The sequence below is a fragment of the Nipponia nippon genome, unplaced genomic scaffold, assembly GCF_047370975.1.
Source record: "Nipponia nippon isolate SJK-2023a ecotype South Korea unplaced genomic scaffold, ASM4737097v1 scaffold_2, whole genome shotgun sequence".
Classification (NCBI taxonomy): Eukaryota; Metazoa; Chordata; class Aves; order Pelecaniformes; family Threskiornithidae; genus Nipponia; species Nipponia nippon.
Genome location: NW_028262336.1, coordinates 9,387,323 through 9,407,797, shown reverse-complemented (window position 1 = coordinate 9,407,797; position 20,475 = coordinate 9,387,323). Strand labels below are relative to the sequence as shown.

The window sequence follows — 20,475 nt, the reverse complement described above, 5'->3', positions numbered from 1 at the left end:
TGATAAAAATATAAAATGAGCAATAAATGTGGGAAACGTAATTTTTCCATCCCCAGAAGCACAACACATTTCATGTAAATTGTGGATTGCCACCTTCCGCAACTCCAGCCAGATGAGCAGCCCACAAAAATCAAAAAGCAACCTTTTCCTGAGGTTTGGCTTACTTAGACAAACAAATCAGAAACATCCTGGGAACAAAGCTCCATGTGTCTTAATATCCCTACTCGGACCCAAGCCAGAGTCTCTTCTGCCTCTGCTCCAACCAGAGAAACAAATGGTGCGCCTGCATCCGCATCAATAAAAGCTGTTCAGCACTTTCACAGCACCATAAGTTTTCAGGTAAATACTATTAGCCTGCTAAATATTTAGTGTCACTTGCCCTTCAGTAAAAAGGGGTTGTTTCTAATAACTAATTATATCATGTCAGATACGCCAGAACTTCCCAATATCCTAGGAGAGAAAAGTGAGTCAGAGTAGGGATGCTTTCTTGTGAAGTCGCCTACTGAGCTCTTGAGACAATGAAATTAGGCTCTAGGCAGATTAAATGACCTTCAAACACTTCAGTCTCCCCTTGGGAATTTTCTAACTCGGACTGCCAGCAGTCCCCCTTCCAGAAGGGCACAAGTGCTGCTGAAAGCACCATGCCGCTCGCTAAATGCCTCTCACCAGCAGCACCTACTTCGTGCTCCAGCACTGACTGAACGCATGCTTATGCTCTGCCACCCTTACAAGGCCACGGTACTTTATCCCTTTGTGAGATGACTCAGTCAACACCACCCAAGAAAGGAGTGCCAGACAGTCGGATCGGGCTGATCTGAAGGCTGGAATATCTCATCATCAATTCTTTTTCCTGTGTAATCACCTCTTATAAAGAAAATGGAAATGAAGTGAAAACAGTACTATCAGGCTCCTCATACAAAAAAAGACCTAAAGCAGGGTCACTTGCAGTGAGAGGTGCAGATGACTGCATCTTCAACACAATCTAGGCCCAATTAGCTGTTCACTTAAAGAGCTGCCATTTCATCTTTGCACACCCTAACTAGACATTCAATTCCATTTCCAGTCTCCATCATCATTTCCCCCTCTTATCTGCTGAACACCACACAGCCTCCTCCCTCCATCACCTCACCTCAGCACCAGAAGCCCTTTTTGAGACTTCCAGGGATGAGTTTTTGCACAGAGCAGGAACAGAGCAAAGGATCTGCAAGCACTCCCCTGAAGCACTCAACTAGCTACAAGATGATTTTCCTATGTTTTCTTCTCATGAAAGGTGCAACCAGCATCAGTGGATTCAGATTGAACCCATGAACCACTAAAAGCCTAACCACAATGATTTGGGTAAAGGATGTAATCTCATCTGGTACCAGGTCTGCAAGTGTCCCCAAGGACGAGCTGAGAGCAGGGCAAGCCTGCAGTACAGTACTTCACCCTTCAACAGAGAGGACTGCCTCACATGGTTAATCTCTTCAGTAACTCTCCACAAAAAGGTACTTCTAAGTATGCACCCAGGCCCTCCCCATATCAACAAACGTCTTATTTCTACCACATTCGTCAGCCATCTCAAGGAATCATATCCTGTTGTCTGTTGTGTACTTGGTACCTTCGTTAACAGCCTCCAGCTCTCATGCTGGAAGGGACAGCGAGCAGTTCATACCCGATCCGGTTTCTCTGGCCCGACACGACTCCGCAGGCCTGTCATACCTGTGGTCAGCCATTGCTTTTGCAGCTGAAGAGCCCTTGTCTGCTCTGTTGCTCCCTGGAGGGAAGCTCCTCCACACCTCCGGGCCTCTTCCAATCCTAAAACACTTTCATCTGAGGGGACAGCCTAACCGCACACAGCAGGGGTGGACGACAGGTTTATACAACATAGAAGCACTCATTTTTCTTCAGTTCCTAATGCTTCATCTGCTTTTCTTGACCGTTGCCACCTCACCAGCTCAGTGCTCAGCAAGGACAGCCTGTGACGACAGTTCTTCCTCCTGAACAGTCACGGCCAGCTCAGAGCCCATCTCTTTATTTGTGAAGCAAGGAGAGTTTTTCCCCATGTGTATAGCTTCAGTTGCTCATGCAGACTTTCACCTGTGCTAAGGTGCCTGCTTGTACCTGAGCTGTAAGAATCAAGGACCAAGGCAAGGAAGTCATGGGGTAAACATGACCTTGTCAGAACTGCTATCATTCTTTCAAGTACACAAGGACAAGTGTTCAGGTAACAACCTGCAATTTGGACAACCTGGCGACTATTAACTCTATTTGGGGCACATCTGCCAAATACACAGGCAATACAACTGCATGGTGCAGGACCCAAAACACCCAAGCACCAGCTTCAAAACCAGCATCAAACAAGAGAAAGCACAAACAGCAGGATGGAAAGACTTCATTTCATCCTTAACAAATGGACCTTCACCAGTCTCACAGTATTACCATGCTAAATCGGTTTTACCTCAAGCTTGATTTCATCATCATTATTTGTATCACAGACAGTAACCACCGAAATTTAATTAGCATGTTTATTCAAACACAAGTTACATGAGACCCTTAAGAAATACATCGCAACCAGGCCTCCGCATGTCAGATTTTTTCACTTAGCTTGTCTACAAGACATACTTTGTCAAAACAGCACAATCGGACTAATTAAACAGTTACGGCAGACAATTGCATGTGATGCAAAAAACAGTTTAAGAGCAAAGACCAAAGAGAGGATATATTACTGGATTACAGCCCAGCATGGATCATTCAGAAAGTGATAGGAGGAGGAAGTTTTCCCCAACAGAACACAAGTATACAGGACCCTTAGTATACAATTTGCATTAATACCCATAATTATTAAAAAATAGAAAAACGTTAAATTCAAATATTACTTTGCTAGCCACTATACCTATAAGGTAAAACCATAAATGGACTAACTCTGCTTAGGAGGTGAAAAACACTAAGTCTCTAGGATTAACTAGAGCCCAATTCAGCAAACTACTTACGCATGTGCTTAAGTCCTACTGACACTAGCGGGGCTTACACATATTGAAGTATTATAATTAACAGCGACCGATTTCAGCACGCATCAACTGTTAAGTACATGCTAAATACTTTCACTGAATCAGGATCGTATTCCTTAAAGTACAACAAAGTTATATACATTATAAAAGTCATGATCTTTCTCCATCAATCTATTGTCCTGTCTAAAGAAAAAGCTCTACTGGGTACAAGAAAAACCGATACAGTCCCCTGAAGAAGCATAGCTTTTCATGTTTTATTAAAAACTCCAAAAGCATGCACAAATCAGTGCTAGGGACAATCTATCTTAACCGTACTTTCGGTCTTCAGGCTTTCAAAGCAACAAAATTTACCCGATTTGCACCAGTGTAGCATTAAAACTCTATATGCAATTTGCAAGTTCAAGATTAAGGAACTTGTTTCTTCAGTTCATTCCCCAAGCGATCAATAGATTCTTAGAACTATACAGCTGTACAATAATGCCAGTGACTATACACAATCCTGCACGAGATACTGGAAGAAAGCTACAAAGTTACATAAATAAATGTTCAACTTCAAAAATATTTGATTTCTCTTGCACTTAATATTCAAGTGCTATTATTAAAAACACAACAAAAACTTTGCAACGTTGACATGTATCAGCCCTCTCTAAATAGAAAGATTTCCTGTAGAATTGTCCTTGTCCAGAAGTTATCTATATGGCTGTTTAAATAAAAATCAGTCTTGCTGTAGCTATGAAATCCAAGTATCCAGGCAAATGTTCCACATACTTGGGAATGAAACATTCCCGTTTGCTCAGAGGAATGCGATTGTTGCGTTTTATTTTTTTTTTTTAATCTTATATAACCCACTATATGATAGTGAACAAAATACTTTTGTTTCATAGAAACAACTAACATTTGCCCACACCGGGCAAATGGTCTATTTACAGATACATTAGGACTGCCTGACTGACAGTGAGTGTGAGTTGCTGAACTCCAAGAAACATGGAGCTTAAAACGGCGACACTCTCTGCTGAATCGCCTTCCCTTTTAGGATACGTCTTATCTGGAGAAGAGAAAAAGACAAAACATTAGTATTCATCATCCTAAAGTGAGTCATAATCTGAAAAAAAAAAACACAAAACCCTAGACCCACTCCTGCATTCCTCATTTATCTGAGCCTAGGTTCCGAGTCCAGTTACACCAGAAATGACCCAATTTTACAGTATTTGAACCAATGAAAGGCAACAATTACTCGGTTGCTTAAATTATCAGCTTCTTAAGTCAAGAGTCACCTCTTCTGTCATGTATTTGTATACCTCCTAGGAAAAAGGGATTTTCTTCATCTGTTATTCAGGCCTAAGAACTGCCATCACTAATTATGATGAGAGCAACAAAAGCATGATCTCAGGCCATACTGAGATGAACAAGAGAAGGGATATTATCTCCAGTATGTTGCAAGGTTACAAATTAAAAACCTAGCTTGACAGGAAAAAAACTTTTGAGATGGAAAAACCAAAAGCTACAAGTGAAACCTGTAATCTCAGGTTTCAGTATATTCTGCCTGGTCCTGACATTAAAACCAGAGATCCCTGAACATAATAGCATTTACTAAGTCTTTGCCTTAAAAGCTGCAATTCAAAACCCAAAAGAAACTTCTGGAGAGGAATAAGGCTTTTGTGTAGATGGGGACAGATGGAAGCAGAGAGGGTTGTTTGGTTTTTTTACCTGTTCTCCTACAAGGCCATCAGGAACCAGATGAACTGGCTGCTCATTCTCCAAGTTTCTGGCACTTGGATCAGCTCCCTTTCGCATTAGCAGGCGCACAGCATCCAACTGACTCACCCGATACTGCAGGCTGGCAGCTACGTGGAGTGCTGTATTGCCATTGTAAGCCTGGAGAAGACAAAGTACTCCATGAAGGAAAGGCAGGGGCGTGAGCCTCATGACACTCACAGTGCCACACACGTGCACATCCCGGACTACATCTGCATTCTGGAGAAGTCATCGTACCTTTGCGTTAACGAAAGAGAGACAGTTGGGCAGCTCCAAAAAGAGACGAATGAGCTCCAGGTTCGCTTCTTCTGCTGCCAAATGTAAAGCTGAGCGACCGCTTTTGCGATCCTATCAAAAAAGAAACTGTTAGTCTTCCCTGAAGGTGCTTCACCTATCCAGGGTGAACATGCAGACAAATAAAACAGAAAGCAGAGTTACTGCAGAGTGTTGAACAAACATATTTGCACTACAATTCACTGAAAGTCAATCTGAATATGTATTTTAATATTACTATCTAATGAACAATGGACCAGATCTCATTTGGCAGTAAGCTTACACAGCCAAACTATCAAATATTGTACTAAGTAATGATCTGGCCCAGCACAGACCTAAACTGGACAGGGAAGCAGTTTTTAATTAAAATTTGCAGTTCAAGAACAAGGTATCACCAGCACCCTATTACTACAGATACCTCTGAGTGCTCCAAACATATTCTTACTTTTAAGACACAACCAGCTGCAGCCAGCGTAGCATCATTCTTAATCCAGAAATTAGACTGTCGCCTCCCTCTTTCCCCATGGTTCATTTGCATTGATAGTACTTTGTTCTGAATAAATGCAACATATTCTCATTCCACTTGGGTAAATTAAGCTGTAGGGAAGCTTTCAAATTAGTCTACTTCCTTTGTAATAAAGCTGAGACAGGCATGGGAGAAAGGGACATGTTCTGCTTCCACATTCTCTCTGGACCTGGCACTTCAGACAAAGCCACTGTACTTACTTTTGCTTCAACAGAGGCTCCCATTTGTATTAGAGTCTTGATGGTTTCTACCAGGCTCTTGTTTCTCAGCAGAAGCTCCTGGACCTCAGGGGAGTGAGGTGGCTGACTGTTTTGCAGTTCATGCAGCACAGCATTATGGGCCAGAACAGCACAGTGCAATGCTGTCAAACCTTAACGTTAAAAAAAAAACAACCCATCATTAATGAGCAAATGCAATACAGAAGTATTGACTGGCTGCTTGGTTTGCAGGATGGATAAAGGAGCTTCTCTCCCTATCAAGCCCAGGGACGGTTCCACAGTTGTAAGTGACCGTGATTGCTCTTGAAGGGCTCTGGATTTGGGTCGTCCATCGCGAGAGGAGTTAAGTAGCAACCTACTGTGAGCTCTCAGCCAGCAGATAATACAAGAATCAATTTCTGATACTTTTATTTTATTTTTTTCCAAAATGTACTTTAGAAAGAGCTATTATATGGGAAGTGGTCCAGTTAAAACAGCTCTCTGGTGTCAGAGATTCTGGCTTCTGTATCCACCAATGTATTGCTGGCACTCACATGTTTTTAACAACAGCCTATTACCACCTACCCTCTCCATGCCAAACACAGCAATCACACGTAAGAGGGAAGAAGTCCTGACAGGCACAGACTAACCATGTTTTTATCTGACAGATATGCCAATTGCAATGTAATTTCAATTGTAATTGTAAATTTCAACCTGGCAAAGATGTACTCCATTTTATTGCTTCTCAACCCAGGATAACATTCACATCAGCAGCCATAAAACATTGTAACATCGAGTAACTCTGTAAATTATAAACTCTTAACTACTCACCATCATAGTTTGTTGCCTCAAGGTCCACATACTGATTGCTTCCCATGGCTCCCTTTTGGATTGCCTACAAAAGTGGGAACAGGTTTGCATTTAGGTCTTATCCAAACCACATATTGCTTCCTCAAGCTTGTATACAGTCTTACTGCAATGAAGTTGCAATAAAGTAATGGCCTTAAGAAGAGACTTATTTACTGTTTTCATAGACTAGAGGATCCCACCAGATTACTCTAAAACATCAGTGAGAACCTTAAAGTGAAATTCAGTCTCACTTTAATCCATTACTGTAGAGCCCTGAGACATACTCACAAGGCTACACAGGGGAAAAAAAAAAAAAAAAAGATAAAGGGAGGAGTGGTATTTTCAGAGTTTCCGAAGACAACTAATACAAAGCATAAGCATTAACGGTCAGGGCAGAGCTACGCCTGCCTGGTTCTTACCTGAAGGACCTGGGCATGCCCCTTCTCGGCACAAACATGCAATGGCGTTCTACCCCAGCAGTCTGTGGTGTTGACTTGAGCCCCCAAGCTAACCAAGTCCTGCACGATGAGATGCTGATTGGCAGCCACAGCAACCTGGAAAGCACTCTGCAAACATTGAGAAGAAAATTTAAACTGTTAGTCATCTGATCTCTAACAGGAAAGAGCAACTAAAACAAATAAAAAGCCTAGCTACCTGGGATTATTTAAGCAGCGATTATGAATACCAGGAAGCCCAGACAAATGAAGCAGAGCACATAGTTTTACCAGCTCAAGGTGATCCCAAGAAGCATTAATAGCTCAAGGTTAATATTAGTATGCAGGCCAAATCTCGGGGTTAATATTAAATAAGCATTTCACCACATCTTCCTCAAGGTCCAGACATGCAGAAGCACTCAGCTGCGCAAAGCAGGTGCAAAGATTGGGAACCTCACCTGGCCGTTGTGCTCTTTAATATCCAGCATGTGCAGGGCAGCCATCTTCCTTGCAAGAACATAGGAGAGTGCTCGTCGGCCCTGGGCAACTGCAATGTGAAGGAAGCTGCGGGAAAGAGGGGAAACACAGAGTTACACCACCATACAAACCGGGGCTCAAGTCATTACATTTCCAAACATATGGGAGCGGTGTTATGCCACCAGCTTCAGACCTCCTCTGGGTGACTAAGACAGGAACCTTCTTCCCAGGGCAACTTAAAGCATCGAAATTAGAATCTTTTTCTCCCTATTTACTAGGTAAAAGTCTAACGATAAGTACCTGAAATTAGATGATACCAACACCTTATCTACTCAGCATGCTGCAACTCTGTGCATCGCAGCCCATCAGCAAGACCACACGTTTCACTTGATTAGCGAAACTACCATGCTCGTGACACAAACACTGCTAATGAACTGCTTCCATTACAACCCCCATGGTCCACCAAAACCCAAACAGAAACATTGCCCATCCTTCCACATCAGAAACGTAGAGATAAACAGCACTCACGTGTCTCCATCCGAGTCCTTTGCAAGGAACTGGTCTTGAGAGATGTTAGCCAGTTTGTTTTCCTCCTGCTCCACTTGCCATTGAAAAAACGACTTGCCCAGCTGCGTCGTGCTTCTGGCGATGTTTTGGTCAGGTAGAGAGACATTCAAAGTAGCCAAAGAGACACCGTGCTCCAGACTGCCACAGATGTTATTGGAAAGCAAGCTGAAGTTCGGAGCCTGGGGGCCGACATCAGCCTGGGGGTGGGCACTGGTCAGCGGCTGGAGGGGAGCAGAGATGCCCTCTGAGCCTTCAGAGTCATTCAAGAGGGAGGAGAAGCTCTGTGATGGGCAGTACTGCAGTTCCTGGCTCTCAAAGGTATTCTGCTGGTAGCCAGGAGACTGGCCATTGGCAGCAAACGGTCTGTACTCCAGGGAGGCGTCTGAAGGATAGCTCTGCGACAAATCCTGGTTCTGGGATGGAGGGAACTGGCAATGCTGTGCCGGGTCAAGGATATGCTGGGAGGTGTGATCTTGGAAGGCTTGGTACTTCTGGGATGGGGAGAAAGCCTGTGTTCCCAGGCTATCCTGGTATTGGTCACCAGGCGAGCTGTGACTGGAGACAGTGTGCAACCAGCTAACCTGCACCGTGCTCAGAGAAACCGGGCTCGACTCGTTCTTGATGTTTATAATGTTCTGAAGCAGATCAGAATTGGTGTCATGCTTTGGGTCGTTTTTATGAGTCTCCTCCATGTTATCCATAGAAGTTGGTGTCTGGGGTGGTGTCTGTCAGGGGCGGGGGGGAGGGGGGAGAAAAATCAAAACAAGCCCCAACGAGTTAAGAGGTATTACTGTATCTGGCAGTTTCTGACTACACACAGCAAACTGGAAAATAAAGGGGCTGAAAAGATTACTTACCAGGAGGTGTGGGTGAACATTAGCTTGGCGTTTGAAAGAAGGTCCATCAGAAAGGAACTCAGGAGCCTTTCTTTTGCCACTGTGACCTAGTATGCTCTTCAGCTCTGCTGAAAAGAAAATTAATTTAGAATCCATTTGGAGGTTACTCTTACAATCAACTTTCAAAATCTTATTGCAGGGTATTTAAAGAAAGGGGGTTTTACCTGTGCACTGCTCGTAGTTCACCAATCCTCCTTGTGCCTTTTGAGAAAAAGGCAATTATTCCATTAGCATAGTATTATTTCAGGGGAGAAAAAAAAAAAAAAACCAACAAAACCAAGAAGAAAGAAGCAGAGACTTGCTTCTATAAACACAGAATATGCCTTAGAATAATTCTAGTACATGATTGTCTAACCCTAATTTAATTGCTTTTAATTAAGGTTAGAAAATGGAAAGACTTTTGTGGAACTTAAATGAAAACCACGATTTTTCTTAAGGCTTTTTAAGCTATTTGTTACAATACCACAAAACTCAAGAAAATCTAGAGAAAGGCACCATTCCTTACTGAGGTCTGAGGATTTTTTTTTTTTTAACCATGAATAAGCCAACCAATTTTATACTTCTTTAATGCTGTGAACTTTTCTACGCAAAAATTTTCTGGTGACAACACTTATCCAAGAAGTTCACAAATACACACTCAGAAAGACTATTCTAAAAAAAAAAAAAAAATCTCCTTTAGCCTTCCCAGAATTTCTTCTATTTTTTTCCTGTTTCTATCTTTTCAGACTGGAGGGGTCAGCCTTTATACACGGCAGAGCACAACAGCATGACAAACGATTCTTTTCTGAAAAGATTCCCCAGCTCTTACAATGAATGACCTCATTCGAGTTAACAGGGAGTTTCTGTGGTTTCATAACACAAACATATCTTCATCCAAACTCCGGTTAGAAAATAAAGCTTAGTAAGAACGTTTTTAAGTGCCTCCTTCTCCCGCAGCAAACCTCCTCGCTAATTTCTCCCCAGCTCCGCTCTTCCATTACGTATGGCAAAGGAAAAACACCGACTCCATCCACATCAGATAAAGCGACAAGCTCGCTTCTAGCGCTATCGCATGCCCTTTTTTTTTTTTCCCTCTTTTACCCAACTTCAGTAACCATTAAAGGCAATGATGTCAGCGCTGAAAGACGCCGGTTACCTTGCCTTCCTCCGTGGCGGGGCCCGAGGACATCTGCTTGCTGCTCCTGAAGTGCAGCAGGAGCTCCTTCACCGAGTTCTTCACACGCACCCCCTGGAACGGCCCCCGGTGCTGCTTCCCCCCCGCCATGTGCTGTTCAGCTGTCGGGAGAGGAAAACAAAACCCGAATTTAAAGCCGCTGACGCCGTTTTCACTCGAAGAAAAAATTAAGTACGAAGGGGAACGCTTGTGGAGAAGAACCTACGCCGCCGGGCGGGCGGAGAAGGGCCGCGGCGATGCCCCCCGCCCCCTCAGAGGCCCGCGGCTCCCCCGCGGACCCCCCGCCGCCGCCCCAGGCGGAGCTCCCACTTTTCACCGCTCCGGAGGTTTTTAAGCCCCAAAGGGTCCGCGACCGGTTATCGCGGCGGCTCGCCCGGCGGGGAGGGAGCAGGAACCGCGGCTCCGCGCCCTCCCCCGCCACCGCCGCCGCTCCGCCGGGCGCAGGGGGCCGGGACCGCCGCCGCGGCACGCCGTACCTTGCAGCGCGGGGCGGGCGCCGCCCCGGGGGTCCCTCCGGCCGCCGCCGCGGCTGCTCACCGAGAGGTCCGAGTCGGAGCCCGGCGAGCCCGGGGCGGAATGCGCCGGCGAGCAGCTGCCCTCGCTGGAGTGGGGCGAGGCCCCGTAGAAGTAGGCGAGGTTGATGGGGCTGCTGAGGGCGCCGCCGTCGCCGACATCGGGCGCCGCGTCCCGGCTGCTCTCCACGATCATGGCGGTGCCGCGGGGCGGCGGGCGGCGGCGGAAGGCGGCGGGTGGCGGAGCGGGCGCGGGTACGGCCAGGGCTGGGCGGGCGGCGCGCCGGCGAGTGAGGGCCCGGGTGCCGGCGGCGGCCGTTATAGCGGCTCCGCCCCCAGAGGGGCGGGGCCAGGGCGGGGCCGCGCGTCCCAGGAGGGCGGTTGGAGGGGGCGGGGTCCGGGGCGTGGCCAATAGGGGGCGGGGCAAAGAGGGCGGGGCTCGGTGCCCGCCCCGCTCCCCCCAGCCCGGACAGCAGGCAGGGGGTGATGGGGATGGGATGGGGCGGGGGTGGGATGGGGATGAGCATGATGGGGATGATGGGGATGGGGTGGGATGGGGATGATGGGGATGGCGATGGATGCCACCCCGTCCTCCAAAATTGCCCCTGCAATCCCTCCCGCAGCTTTTGCGGCCTCCACTCGCAACACACGCCACCCCAGATTCCCACCCTCTCGTGCAGCTGCAAAGGGAAAGCGCGAGCGTCGCCCTCGGCCTCCCACCGCTGCCGGCGCCGGCTCGCGTCCCCGCGCACACGTACCTCTCGCCCCAAGCACGATGGCGCAGGAGCGGTCACCCCACTCCTGCCAGGCCTCGGCTCCGGGGACACGGGCCTGGGAGTACAGGGATTTTTTTGGCCACGTGCATCAAGTGGGCAGCATCCAGAGAGAAGGGAAGCGTGAGCAGTTACTCACAACAGAGATGAGTCATCTCTTTTCCTCTGTTATCGGAGCGTGCAGTAGGCCGGGGGCAGACACAAAAGCTATTTTGGTTTTAGGTTGCACCATACCGCAGTGGCAAAGCCTCTCAGTCGAGGCCAGCGGGGAGAAGCGGGTAAGCAACACAAGGCCGAAACAAAAAGTGGGCGAAACCGTGTGCGTGCGATTACTGTTAACAACACTGCTGAGTTATTACCAATATTCACGGGGGAAACTTCTCAGATTTCTACTTTTCAAGCAAATATTTCTGCTTTCCTCCTCTCCACTGAGGTCACCATCTTCTAAAATACAAGCGTGCTTTCTTGTCCACGTGAGGTTGCGGTAGGATTTTTTTAGCACTGCAGGTGCCCCAAAAAATACGTAGTAAAGCAACACTATTTCTAAAGTATATTATGCAAATTGGAGGTCTATAATTTAGTTTATTATACATGTTTTAATTGTATTAAAAAACATGGGACAGGTGCAACATGAAATTGCATTAATCAGCCCATGAGGAGGCAGGAGGGAACTACTTTATATTATTCAAATATTTCTTCCACTGCCAGGTGAAGGAAGGGTTTCACTGGGAATTAGCTAGGCAGTTTTCTATTCTAAAGACTGTTGTTTTATGCCATAGCTTGAGTTTACGCAGTCACAGTAAAATTTGCAAATGTAACCCATAAAATGAAATCAGACGCCAAGCAGTACCAGAAATAGCATCGTCTCATAAAGGTAAAAATTCGCTTCCTCCCTAATCGGCAGCTATCTCCCAAGCGCGTGTTCTCACTGATTTCAATGAACGCCTTTATGCAAGTGAGGATTTGTGAAATCAGGCCGTATGTTTTAAACATGCAAGGAGATGGTTCTCTGTTGTTGTTCAAGCCTCAGATCTCAGTTACAATACCTTAGCCTTAGGTAGACACTTTAGGTGCTTCCCCGTTGAAAAGCGCTTGCTGCTCAGAGGTGCTTTAGCCCCCGAACACTCTCTGCACACCGGGCGGCTGATGGGAGGGCCTGCAACTCAGCTTCCCAAAAGCAGGTCCAACTGATCAACCTTTGCATTCGCATCCCTGCCAGGTAGCCAGGAAAGCGAGTCGTTTTAATCTAGCCAGGAGGGTCTCCAACTACGGCAGCAAATGAATCTTGTCTTTCGACATGCAAACGGCAACGTGAATCTGAGAAGTCTATAATCCAGAAAATTAGATTTGGCACCATAGTTGTCTGTAATTCCCTTAAAAATGTCAAGATCAAAAGTAGATTTCAAACCAAAAGTGGATATCCCTCACTGTAGTCCTACTGTGTCGTAGAAGGCCCCTAAACCACACGCAGGCAGGGACAGACAGCGCCTTTATCCTTGCTATTCAGTAATTATTTTGTAATGGATTTAATTGAAGATTAGTCCCTGCGTATGAATGAAAACTATTCTATAAAACAATTTAACGAGTTTTTTGTCTCGAAGAGGGAGTGGAATTTCTTTTTCTCTTCTATTCCAAAGTTTCTACTCTACTGAAGGCTGAATTGCTGACTTGCTCTCATCCTACCAAGCAAAATCCACTTCGGGCAACACTCCGATACCTCAGCTCATACTGGTTTCATCAGCAACATCTCATTTATCAGGTCTTCTGGCATAAATCTACTCCCAGTCAAAGCAGATTAAGACAAGTCTAATTCCACCGAGCTCCCTAACAAAAGGCTCTTTCAAAAATACACACACCCATCGGTTGCACAAGATGAGCTGGCTGCCAGCAGCCTTGCACTCTCAAAGCGCTTCCATGCAAGCTACTGGTAAATGATTGCTACATCTACAAATTGTAATTTTTAATGCTGCAGACCCTGAGCATCTGTTTTTTGGCCCAAACACTACGTAACATCTGCGGTGACCCAAACCCCGTGAGGCATCTTCAGCCTAAGAAAGTTCCTCCTGGGCAAGGCGGTGACCAAAAGCCCTTGTCACCACTTCTCCTGATGGGAAACCCGGCACAGCCCATACAGATGGCAACAAACTGGGGAAAAAGGGAGTCACTGGGAAGGCGTTGCAGGGCTGTGGTGTCCAGGTGGTTTCAGCTTGCTTTGGCCGGGCTGTAACGCAGCACAACCCATCAGCCTCCAGAGCTGGAGAAGGCTGCGAGGCGAGCGCGGAGGAGGACACCGCAGCTCCCCAAGCGCTGCCCTCCAGGTTTTTATTGCACCACCTCCATTTACTGGGATGCATCAATAATGCCAACTAGCGGCCAGCATTAGCAACATTTGTCCTGAAACCTTTCTTACACACATCTGGAAATACCGAGATGTGCTTATCTTGGTATCTCAGACCACTGGAAAAATAAGAAATAAAATGCATTTGTTTCCAAAAACTCTGCGCCTTCCCTCTTTTCAGAACACAGCCTGGACAAGTATTGTGAAATTAAAGCTAATCAGCCTTGGTTTAGGTTATACCCACGTACTTGATCACTGAAACAGCTTTGATCACTGCTTTTGAGCGTGAGACTTGTGCACACCCTTAAGCTGCTTTGAAGGGATCTGAAAATTCAGTTAAGAACAAAAAAACAACACCCTGTTGTCTCAAAGCTTGCACTCGCTGGGTAGGGGTCTCATTGCAAAAGTCAGAGAGGTCGAGAGCCAACACCTTAGACTTTCACCACCAACTAGGCTAATGGCAATCATAGATCTCCCTTGTGCTGTCCTAACCACAGCCAGCACGCAGAGAAGATGCGCTGGACCCGCTGTGCTGGGCTTCCCTCTGCATTAGGCCTCCAGTAACTGTGTCCTTGCACACAGAAACAGCTGAGCCACTGCCTTAAGTCAAACTAAAATCAAGAAGCCTGCTCAGTGTTCGGGTTTTTTTCGGTTAAAACAGCCTTCCATGTTTTCAACACCCTTTTTAATTGTAACCATGACATTTTCTCTCATATCTGGGCCCTCATACTGAGAACAGCATTTCAATAACGATAGCACAAATTCAGACTGAGGGAGAAATTTTGCTGCCCAGCTTCCAGCCATCGCCGGTTTATCCTTTCTGACACGAGCTTTGCAGTCCAAGCTGGGACGCCGCGGGGCAGGGGACTCCTGGGCCGTCCTGCGGAGCGGCAGCAAGGCAGCGGCAAGGAAACCTCCCGCAGAACTGCCCGTGGTCAGCCCAGCAAAGCCCACACACGGCGTAAGGGAGCGGAGGGGTACCAGGCAAACGGTACTCTCAAGAGGACTCTCAGCTCAGAAAAATCTCAGCTGCAAAACTCAGGGAGAGGTTTGCGTGTGCTGGCAAAGGCATCCTCCCAACACTCTATGCCACCCCCTACAGCTTTGTGTGTAAGTGATCACTGCCGATCTAATCCCTGATGTAACTAGTCCCTACCTCTATAGTGTCGAATTTACCTTCACGTCCTGGTCCCAGGAGTGGTAACAGTGCTCTTAGGTGAGCTCAATTCTGGGATCTCTGGTGGGAGAAACTGGCTCCTTTGGGCGAAGCCTGGGCATGGTTTGTTCCAGGGCTGCTCCCTAGAGACAGCATGAGCAAGACTCTGCCAGTTGTCTCCCTCTATGTTAGCTTACTCTCCAAAAAGGCATCCTACCTCCTCTTCTCCCTCAGAAAATCTCCTTGAAACCGTAGCTCCAAGTTATACATGCAACAGTTGAAAAGAAAAACAAACAAACAAACAAACAGAAGATGCATCTTGGGGAGGCCACATGGGGCTCAGAAGAGACTAAGGCAGAGAAAGGGTTGTTACGCTGGATGGATGGGGCCGGTGGGCTGTAAGGAAAGGGCTAGCCTTCACAGCATCAGTGTGCCTGCACTGCTTGGTCTCTGGGGCACGTACTGGGGTGAATGCTATAGGGGATGTAGGCTTTAAGTAAGTAAATACATAAATAAATCACGCCCAGAAAGTGGAGCTCTGCCTTCCCTGTAGAGCAGCACGTAGTCACTCTGCCAGGCCCACAGTCCCTCCTAGTCACAAGTGAGGAACATGCCAGCTCTCGGAGCAGCCCACGGTTCAGCGGGTATGGGAGCGGAATAAACATCTCTCTTCGGTCCGTCTCCTAAGCAGAGGCGTGGGACAAGGGTCAGCCTCTAGGTAAAGTGGCAGAGCACAAACTACTAGTAACAAGAACTTGGGTTTGCAACACGTTTCTGCAGCAGTATAACCTTTGTCATACTTAACAAAGTTAAGTTGTTTCTTAAACTGGAAATAAAAATGGTAGTTTGCAATCCAGTTGCTTAATGCAAGTGAATATTCACGGTACGGCAGTCAGAAGTTCCTTATTCTCCAGCGGGTGTAATTAGCCTCCTGCTGCACACTGTGACTTGAGGCGTGCGAACGCCGCCGCCGCACCTCTGTACCCTAGCAGCATTTCCACACAGCACGCAAACCCCAAGCCATCCAGCATAACGCTCAGAATAGCATCGAGAAAACCAGAGGCAAAAGCTTAGTAACTATTCCACGCCTAGCAGACCGTTCAGGATCAATACCCGTGTTTGCTTTAACGGTTTAGGAGAGCGCACGTCAGCAGGTTGGAAATGGTCCACGACACGGTTTTGCTCTACAAGCCAGTACAGAGGAGTCAGTGTTTCTTCCCTCTTTGCTATACTTGTATTGCTACATTTTTCCTGGATGTTGGTCTCCAAGACTGACGTTCCGGGATTATCCTGAACTTCAAAAGGGGGCATGTATAATTCTTCATATTAAAGGAAAACTCAGACGATTTATTTAACATATGTCTTTTGGGCCTTGCTGCTTTGATCCGAAGAACGCCCTCAATTCTGCTTTTTTCTCCCAAGCTGTTTGATATTTAAAAAAAAAAACCAACCCCCCCAAAAAAGTGGGTTCCTCCTAAGTAGATCCTTTCACACTGTGGACATAAAGCAGCTGAAATCAGTACGGAGGAAAAGAAACCCCAAACCCAATAAGTGTTACAGACCTGGCTAAGCGGATCTGATTTCTGTACAAGCAAACAGTTTCCCTGTATGTACACCTCGTGTTTGTGGACATTCCTCTCAAGGTACTCACTGCTCTGGTTAGTCATGTTTTCTCATAGCTTACATGTCTCATTCGTTCATTAGCGCCTTGCAGTAGGGACGCATGGCTAAGAAACACACGCGCCGCTGATGTCACCACGTGTAAACAAGGAGCAGAAGGCCATTTCCCCATAGCAAAGGGCAACGTCATACATCACCTGTAAAGGATACTGTGTGTACATAGATGAGGTAAATAGTGCATGTTCTTGCCTCAAAATTTTTTCCTTGTTACGATATTCCAGTTTAGAAATGGAGTTAGTGCAGTTTCTCAGTGCTGTTAGGGAGTCTCAGTGTAGGTCTGAAGGGGTAAGCATCAGTTTTCCTCCTAACTCAGGTGACCAACCTGGGCCAAAACCTGTCATTCTAAGCCCACGCTCATTTTATTTTCTGCTGTCAGATGCAGGAGCCTGTGCTGTAAGCACAGCAGGTGAGTTAGGCTCTGGGGGACTTTGATTTCAGCCTTCCCACCTTCCACAAACAAGGGCCACTTCAACCACCTGTAAAACAAAACCACTTTCTCACAGGGACCGCAGAGCTGTCCCAACGCAGCATCGCCACTCAGCTCTTTAGTACAGGAACGGGAGGAAAAACTGCTTTATCTCAGCGAGATTTTCACCCAGAACAATACAATTTTTCAAACTGAAACCGACCCAGGACGCTGCTTTCCTAGCTTCTCAATTTATGTGTAGTGATGCGTAACCTATTTAAGGTTAAGGTTGCCAGACAGCCAGGCTTCCCAAACACGTGTTTTTCCGCTTAAAAACATTGTCCAGGCAGATTTTGAAAATCTACCCACTTCTTGGACATGGAAAACCAGTCACACCTACCGGACAGCAGATCTAAGTGGGCTGACCAGTCCAGAAATCCCAGGCACAGTGTCAGCACGCGCGCAGCTCACCCGTGCTGCGGTTGCATGGCAGGACTGACAGCCGCGGGAAGCCGCAGCACCGATCTGCGCGATCCTACACAGGCTGTGAGCGTACCATCAGCCCAGGGGCGCAGATCGGTGTGCAGGAAAGCCCAGGCAGAAACAAGACAACCACAGTAAAAGACACTTGCACCGTGTTAACACTGCAAAGATCATCGAAGGGAATGTCCTCGTCTTATGTCTTGATCTTATTTCACCGTGTTTTCCAGTTTACAGAGTCTAAATGCCTTCAGTTCAGACTTCCATTCACTACAGAAATCCCAGGTTTCAAAACACATGGCTGGCTGACCTTGGGAAAGTCCTGAAACTCAGCTGTAGAGCTCTCCTCCATTAGTCAGACAAAAATTCAATAAACAGGAAATTTTCTCATTTAAAAAAAAAAAAACACCTAAACCAAGGCAGCCAAATAAAGTGTTATTATGGTAGGGAAATGTTAGGTTGCTTCCAAGCAGCAGTACAAAAACTTTCCTGGTGCTTGGGATGAATTGCATGTACTAGGGCAGGTTTTATCTTCAGTTAAACGTGTGCTGGGACAACTGGGACAACATTGCTCCATCTATGGGTCAGAATTTGCTGCCACTTAAGCCTCAACCACAGATGTCCTATGTCTGCATAAAGGATATTAGTATCTTGGAAAGGATACTAATACCATGTTCTTTCTTGCTTCTACAGACTTAACAGCCAGTTGCTGCACATTTAGAAAGAAATCCATGGCAGTAAAGACAAGTTCACAGTAATATGTAAATCATGCACGAGTCAGCATGAAACATCAAGAAAGCTGGAAATAAACTCTTTGATTTGGTGGGGCATGGTGCAAAGCTCTGTTCCCAGGCGTTGGCTCCCTCCTCCAGTTCTCAGCTGGGAAAAGACACCGGCCGAAGCCCGACGCATCCTGTCTGACAGGACGCTGCCCTTCACAGAAGCTCGCCCATGGATATTTAAGTTTCCTTTTAATTTCCTGCCAATTTCTTAAGAAGAAAGCAAGAGTAAAGGCAGCTCTTGTTTCTACCTTGCACCTTTTGTCTCAGGAGCTTGTGACTGGGAACGTGAAAAGTCACACGGGGGTTTCTCAGCAGCACGGTCAGCATTGAGTTCTGCTGCCCCCGAAAGCCCAGGGCTAGGAGCAAAGCCCGGCCAGGCTGTCTGGGCAGGAGGCAGAGCTGAAGGGAGGGATGGGGCTGTGCCTGCCACCCCGCTGCTCCGGGCAGCCTGGGGGTGGAAGGGAAGCTTCCCAGCACCCAGGAAAGCTGCTGGAAGCCCGTTTCCACCAGCTGGTTGATGATGATGATGATGACAATGATGATATCCCAGCCACCGCCTCCGGGGCGGCAGCAGGGCTCTGGTGTCGGCAGAGCAGGGTGCAGGGCTGAGGCTGCTCAGCTGCCCCAGGCAGCCCAGGGCTCGGCCAGTGCCCGGCCCCTGGAGGCAGAGGGCATTTCCTCCCCACACACACCTTCCTCCTATCCACTGCCATTAAGCACAACGGGAAACCCGTGGCTTGCTGTAAAGAAGGTCAATAAAAGGTCTAACTAGCCAAAAAGAAATCACTTGCCTCAGGAACCAAGCTGATACTGGAGTTTTGTTTGGAGCAGAAATATGGCCTTCTTCCCAGTGTCCCTAAGGTGACATTTGTCCCTGACCGCTGGTCACCCAGCCTGGCTGAGGGAGAGGCCAGGGTATCACCCTTTCTCTGCCCACTATGTGCCTCCAGGCAAGCCACAATGTCCCAGCTGAAAATACCTGGCTTCCACCTAAAGTACTTGCAAGCGACCCGTCCCCAGCCACACGCAAGTCTCCAGTGACACCATGGTACAAACATGCCCCCAGATTTTGGGGGTCTAAAATCCAGACCGCACTTCATCCTCTGCAAGCAGCTTAGCGCTGAGCTGCCTTCCAGATACGGGCATGGGTAATGAACCCAAGTGCTGCATAATCGACCTCATGTGGTAAGCCAGAGAAACCTTCACCAGGCGATGAAAGGCAGTTTATGGTTTGGTTTAATAAACCCATCAGCACTACAAATTTTAAAGTGAAGTTTAAGTTCATTAAAATTACTCCTTTTCATTCCCACAGATTTTTTGCTAAATTACAAGAAAGTAGGCGTAGATCCCTATTTTAATATATGTTTCCCAGTGTTGTCTCACACTGCACCATGACAGTTTACTCCTGTCCTGGTGAAGCTGGCAGGCTTGTATGCTGATGATGCTCTGCTATTCCAAAATTAATGATGAGCTGCCAGGAAATAAACTGTAATCAAGAATATACAAAACACCTGCTTCCACTAACAATGTTTCTTCCATTCAGTTGTCTCGGAGCTTAGCTTCCCATCCATCTATCCATCCATCCTAACTCTGGAAAGCTACTACATCCTCCCCTGAAAAAAGAAGATTGTTTCAGAGAGAACTGCCTGAAATAGCTAAGCTATTTAGGGGTATTTTGCCCCTAGATCCACTGCGGGCTTTCAAAAATCCCGCCATTCATTGTGGTTTCTTCACACTTGGTTATTACCTGCTACCTTCCCAAAAGCCAGGCATTCTTCCGTACCCGACCCCAAAACACGCACGGACAATTATAGCACAAGCCACTTGCAAGGCTAGTAGAAGTAGAAAAAAAATAATGAGAAGCCCATATTGTTCCAGTCAATTACAGGTTTTAAGCAATAAAGCAAATAAAATGATAATAGTGTACCTTCATGTCGGAGGAGTGAAGTTAGAATTAGCTCTACGGAAAACAAGCCATTTCTTTGCACCCCACAGGCAACTGAGCGTTCCTTAGGGCCACGTCTGTGTGAATGATTGAAAAGTTCCTCTGAGGTTTAACGGTATGAAACAGAGAAGCTGCAGCAAGGAAAGTTTTTTTCGCCCCCCCTCCCTCACAAAAGTCCTGCTTACTCTGGCTTTCTGGTCACAGAGAAAAAAAAAAAAATAGACACCCTAAACAATCTTCCCCTAAATTTATTACAGCTCCAGGC

General features: G+C 46.8%; 1 protein-coding gene across 6 annotated transcripts; it reads right to left on the bottom strand.

Moving 5' to 3' along the window:
- Positions 1–2,493: 2,493 nt before the first annotated feature.
- Positions 2,494–20,425, bottom strand: NFKBIZ (NFKB inhibitor zeta). 6 transcript variants are annotated; one of them, XM_087758775.1, is made up of 12 exons: positions 10,615–10,954; positions 10,100–10,239; positions 9,129–9,165; positions 8,926–9,032; positions 8,030–8,793; positions 7,483–7,588; positions 7,010–7,156; positions 6,573–6,636; positions 5,745–5,914; positions 4,983–5,093; positions 4,698–4,865; positions 2,494–4,035 (listed from the first exon to the last, which is right to left on the bottom strand). In XM_087758775.1, exons 1-12 carry the CDS (start codon positions 10,844–10,846, stop codon positions 3,982–3,984), a joined length of 2,100 nt encoding a protein of 699 aa, XP_087614901.1. In that variant the 5' UTR covers positions 10,847–10,954; the 3' UTR covers positions 2,494–3,981. The 6 variants fall into 6 exon arrangements, with proteins under 6 accessions (XP_087614901.1, XP_087614902.1, XP_087614904.1 ...); XM_087758776.1 differs by having other exon boundaries at positions 8,926–9,029; XM_087758778.1 differs by lacking the exons at positions 2,494–4,035; positions 10,615–10,954 and adding an exon at positions 20,193–20,425 and having other exon boundaries at positions 4,043–4,865.
- Between the last annotated feature and the right edge of the window lie 50 nt (positions 20,426–20,475).

Coding starts and splice junctions, on each gene's coding strand:
- NFKBIZ (XM_087758772.1), bottom strand. CDS start 10,846: ATGATCGTGGAGAGCAGCCGGGACGCGGCGCCCGATGTCGGCGACGGC. Junction 9,033..9,128: donor GAACTACGAGCAGTGCACAG/GTAAAACCCCCT, acceptor TTTTCTTTTCAG/CAGAGCTGAAGAGCATACTA. Junction 5,915..6,572: donor TGAGGCAACAAACTATGATG/GTGAGTAGTTAA, acceptor TTTAACGTTAAG/GTTTGACAGCATTGCACTGT.